At 55.3% G+C, this 5,315-nt stretch overlaps 1 protein-coding gene across 1 annotated transcript; it reads right to left on the bottom strand.

Moving 5' to 3' along the window:
- On the bottom strand, positions 345-4,627 carry LOC106501774 (primary amine oxidase, liver isozyme). The gene is given in 10 exon segments (XM_018065149.1): positions 345-1,000; positions 1,003-1,153; positions 1,897-2,026; positions 2,530-2,770; positions 2,773-2,813; positions 3,033-3,252; positions 3,255-3,510; positions 3,512-3,585; positions 3,588-3,969; positions 3,971-4,627. Coding segments are annotated over 10 exon segments (2,271 nt in total). The 3' UTR covers positions 345-881.

Genomic DNA, 5,315 nt, shown 5'->3' with positions numbered 1-5,315 from the left:
CCACAAACCACCTCAGGTGCTAACTAGAGCTGCTGCTGTCTCCATGAGCATCCTCAGCAAGAGGTCGCAAGACAGGCCTATACACATGGGCAGGAAGAACTGTGGGGAAACACCCTGCCCCTGCACTGGGGGAAGGGGCAGCTCCCAGACACAGGGAGACAGACGGGGGCTGTCCTCTCAAGCTAGAGGGCCCTTGCATTTTCAGACGTCCACGGGCCTAGAGTCAGAAGAGGAGACCAGAGTTGAAAAGTGAGAGCTGAGGAACATCTCCTCAGGGCTGGGAGGTAAATCCCAGGTTATAAGAATAGTTAAGAATGGGAGGAGGTGAGGCAAGAAGGAAGAGGGAGAAGGAGAACCAGGATGAGAGGAAACATGTGCCAAAGAGCCCCTTCCGGCTGGACTCCTGGATTCACAAGCCTGCCAGGAACCCTGCCCAGGGCCTCTAGGCAACCAGCCCCAGAGAGACCCCGCATCCTCTCCTCCCAGGTGAGGACTGGGGAGTTTCAAGAGAGACCTGGCATGGCCTAAAACGATCTGGGGAAAGCAGAAAGCAAAGACCAAAGAAAAGAAAATGAAAAACACCAAACTGAGGAGTCTTCTAGAAAGGTGTAACCATGACTCCAGACTCTCATCTGACCATTCCTCTCCTCTGTGACAGGAACCCAGCTTGTTGGGGTGCACAGAGCTGAGAAGCCCCTGATTCAGGCAGCATAGCTTCAGGATGATCCCAGCGAGGTGGTAAGCAAGGGAGGACGATGGAGGAGAGAGAGGACCCTGGGGGTGAGGAGGGAGAAGAGGGCACAGGCTCCCCAGTTCCTGGCCCTTCTCCCCACACTCCCAGACCCTGGAGCCCCATTCTCATTCCCCATCCCAGGGAACACCTAGTTCTGGAAGAAGCCCGCGTGGGAGAAGGCAGGGAGGTCAGGGACACAGGCAGGAGCCTGGGGCAGGCAAGCCAGGGAGTTGACCTAGTAGGACCCAGCATCCTGGACTTCCTGGGAATGATGGAGTCAGAACTGACGGATGGCTCATGGTCAAAGAAGTTGTAGGGTCGCAGGAAGAAGCCCGCACCATTCCCCACTGTCACCGTGTTTGGAATGTCCTCTGCATGTGGGATGTGCAGGAAAGCGGCTGTCACCCAGGCCACCAAGTCCTAGTAGGGAAAGAAAGGGGGTCATGAGGCCTGTTGCTGCTAAGGACACCTCTGCCTCCCACAGGATTATCTTTGGGAACCCACCATCACTCAAAAGGGTTTTAAATCTTTAAAAGTTTTTTCATACTAGCCCTGAAGTCAAAGCATAAAGAATCAACTTCATATTAGGAGCGACACCAGCCTCCTATGTCCCAGTCTGCAGCTGCCATCTGGGACATTTCCCATCACGTCCCCATCAGCTTACCCATCCTAAGAGAAATGATGACACCCACAGGCTACTTTAGCACCTCCCCCGACTCTGGGAGAATTCCCAAACTGTAATTGAAGGAAGGAGAATGGAGGAGGGAAGATCAGGTTTGGATGGCAGAAAAGTTCAACGTTTGGAAATTAATCCTTTAGTGGTGAAGACAGAAACGGATAAGTTTTAGGTACAAGAGAGGTGGTCTTCCCTGGTCATTCCAGCCCTTCTGAATCCTGGGGCCCTGAAGGACTCAGTCCACAAAAGAGACTGAGAGAGTTGCTGCCTCTCGAGGAAAGACTGGAGCATCAGCCGGGGTCTGCAGATGAACCCCAGCTTTTGAAGTTCCCCCCAACAAGTAGTGAGCAGATCCACAAAAGCACAGAAGCAGGAGTCAGCTCAGCCCCCGAGGTGATCACGGGGTTTCAGGCAACCCAACCAAGGGAAGGTGGGGCTGATCTCTGTGTGTCCCCCACCCCTCCCTCTTCTCCCACAGTCAGCTGACCTTTCAAGCAATGGTCTCATTGTTGATGAAGTCAGTAACGTCCACGGTGGGAGTCCAGGGGTCATTCTGGTTGAAGACGCTGGAGCTGCTGGGCTCTGTCTCCTTCCTCTGGGTCACGGCCAGCTGGTACCTAGAGATGCTCTGGTCAGGGGTCCGTGGTCACTGTCCCTGTCCTGCAGCCTGATCATCATGGAAGGGAGCTGAGTCCATGGACCTCAGCTTCCCACTCATCCACACCCTCACCGTGATGTCACCCTTGTATGCAGCCATTTTCCTGCACATCCCACATCCCACCTAGTGGGTAGTCTAACACCATTTTTCGTTTTTTAAAGATACAGTACTGGGGTGATCTCTTTCTTTTTCCTTTTCTTTTTGACCTGAGCCCAGCATCTTTTCATGTCCTTTTCCTGTTGATTCCTTTGGATTCCACAGCATCAGGAAAATAGGAAGGCTTATGGCCTGGGCCCTAGCCTTCCAGGGGGACCATGTGTCTACTGTAGGCCATTTGATAACCAGGAAATGTTCTGTGCTCTTACCTCACCTTTTGTAGAATTGGAGCTGGGTTCCCAACTGCCCCTCCCAACATGCTGTGCTCGTCTCATCCACCCACCTCCGACAATACGCATCACCCACCTCCCCCAGCTGACCTCTCTCTCCATGGAGCTGTTCTGGGGCAGCGGCCCCGCAGCAAAGCTGACCGTCTGGATGCGATAGCCACAAGGGTGCCCCCATTTGTTGCTCTGGTTGCTGGCCAGGTACAGGTAGCGAGGGGAGGCCCCTCCCAGGGGGAAGGCGGCCTGCTCCTTGGTCTCCAGCTGCTTCCGGGTCACCTGCAGCCTCTGTGTCTGGTGCGCAGGGCTCCAGGGTACCATCATGGGACAAAAGCCATGTCCTCAGTCCAGACACAGTTATCAAGTTTTGGGGGGCAGGGGGGCTGCAGAGGAGGAAGGGAGGAGGGAGGCCTGGTCAGGCAGCTGCCCTGCCCCCTCTGGACTCTGCCTGCACCTGGCTTCAGAGTGGGGCCAAAGAGAAGACCAGACTGAGTGTGTCCCCTGCTTCTCTGCCCTCTCACCCAAAGATGCCCCCAATCTTGCAGCCCCCTCTACTGGAGTCGTTGCCTCCCCTAGGGTGACTTACCTCCCACGTCCAGATCCACCTTGTAGTGGGCACTGTGGGTGTGGATGGCGCCCAGCGTTTTTTCCCCAACCTGGTTTCCGCATCTTTGGGCGTCACCAAAGAAGAACGCTGAGCTGATGTAGCCCGTGGCATGGAATTTGACTTCTATGGCCCCGTTGGGGTAGAAGACCAAATCCCACACATAGTCATACTTGAGCATCGTGGACACAGACCTGAGGCCAGCACTGTCTCCACAACGCCCCCAAAGTAGTGGGAAAGAAAATCCGAGTGATGTCGCCTCAGGGGCAGACCTTTGTTCTGCTCAAACACACAAAAGGCGTCATGTGGTGTCTTGGGGGCTTGGGACTCCACAACGAAGTGCCAGTCCAGGTAGCTGGCCTGGTAGGGGCACTCTACACGAATCAGGGGTGTGGGGAAGTAACCCATGCCAATGCCACTATTCATAGGGCGAGTGAACATTGCTGTGGGGTATTCCCACACCATAAACAGTGCTCGCCACTTGTAGGCTGATCTCATAAGCCAGTCATTCTCTTTGTAATCAAATGTCAAAATCCTAGGACCACTGAAAGCTCTGAGGCCAAGCGAAAAAGTCCATAATGAGGAGGACACTCGATTGCTCTGGACATTGAAGCAGGGGCTCTGAGGATGGAACTGCAGAGGGGGAGCTGGACCCGGGGGCACCTGGGACTTCAGGGACCAGAACCCACCTGTGCCATTGTTTGGGATCACCACCACATTCACCTGGCCAGCCTCAAACTGCTCCTCCAGCTGGGCCAGACTCTCATAGTAGCGGCCCTGAAAGAACACCTTCTGGATGGTCCACTGGGCAGGGTCCAGAGCCTTGTGGTCTACATGCAGCGCCAGCCCCACAAGGTGCAGGTAAGACCCACCTTTCACGATGTTATAGTAGAGGCCGAACTTGGTGGGCCTGTCCCCCTGACCGTGACCCACGGTGAGCTGAGTTCAGGGTCACCAGGTTCTATCCTCGTTGGTCATAGGGGCAGCAGTGGTGGAGGACACCAGCAGCCTGGGGTGGTTCTCTGTCCAAGATCATCTGGTCTATGTCCAGGGACTCTGGGAGAATCACAGGGCATTGGTGATAGGGCAGGGGGCCCCCATGACACTCCACAGTCACATCCCACATGTAGGAGGGCTGGGGCAGCGGCCCCACCACCAGCTCAGTCACATTGGGCTGGGATGCTCTGCCAGAGAAGATGATGGCCAGTGCCTCCCGGGCAAGTGGGGGGCTCCCCCAGTCCAGGTGGGCCAGGTCTGCAGCCTTGGGGGGCAGCTGCACCTCTACAGAGAGGACACAGTTGTCTGAGGGTTGGCCCTGGGTCTCATCCACCAAGTCTGGCCCCAGATTCTAGGTCATGAAAGACATCACAGCCGTCAGCGTTTCTCGGCTCAGGTCTGCAAACAGCTGGCTGTGGTCAGGCTGTGCCCAGGGCTGGACACTGGGAGATCCGGAGAGGCAGGGGGGAGGCAGGCTGGGATGACATTGCTTCCCAACTCCCTCCTCACTCCCAGAACCACCTTCCTCCCTGCCCATCACCAGAGGAGTCCACAAGGACAGAAAAATGAAGAGGAACATCACTAAAACTCCTGACTCTTCAGGCTCTTGAATCAGAATGCAGCATGCCAGACAGACACACGGACAGACAGAACGGGGTGCACGATGCCTCCTTAGTGTCTGGAAATTCCTGGCTCTGGGTGGGTCTTCTGGGGATTGGCATGATGGATACATTGAAGACAAGCAGCCAAGGGCAGAGGGTTGGCAGGGAGTGGAGTGTGGGGTGGGGGTAGTAGTTAACTCAGTTCAGGAAATGCGGCTGAGGTAGGAATCTGCATTTTAAGTGGCCCATGTCAGCCTGTCTTTTTGTTCCAAATCAAACACTCAGGTTCAAGGTTGGAGCACAAAGTGGGGGAGGGCTGGGCTTGTGTACACAGCTGGAGACAGAAGAGGAAGATGTGACGGGGACAGAAAGGGACTGTCCTTGGGCTCTTCCTTCTGCTCCAGGCCCAAACTTTCTCCTGGCTACCTGGCTGTAAGCAAATCACACCTGAGCACAACCCTCCAGCAGGATTCGCCCCTTCCTTCTTCTAGACTGGGAAGCCCTCATCAATGTCCTCTGCTCCCCTAAAACCAGAATCCTACAGGTACCCACAGGAGCCTACAGAATCATACTGAGAACACAAAGCACCTATAAGGAACTGGGGAACTGAGGGCTGAGCCAGTTTAACATCGTGGAGGCCCTGAGCTCCCTGACTCACTGGAGGGG

The sequence above is a fragment of the Capra hircus genome, chromosome 19 (assembly GCF_001704415.2).
Source record: "Capra hircus breed San Clemente chromosome 19, ASM170441v1, whole genome shotgun sequence".
NCBI classification, from domain to species: Eukaryota; Metazoa; Chordata; class Mammalia; order Artiodactyla; family Bovidae; genus Capra; species Capra hircus.
Note: the sequence above shows the minus strand (reverse complement) of the source record. Positions and strands in the feature narration are given on the sequence as shown.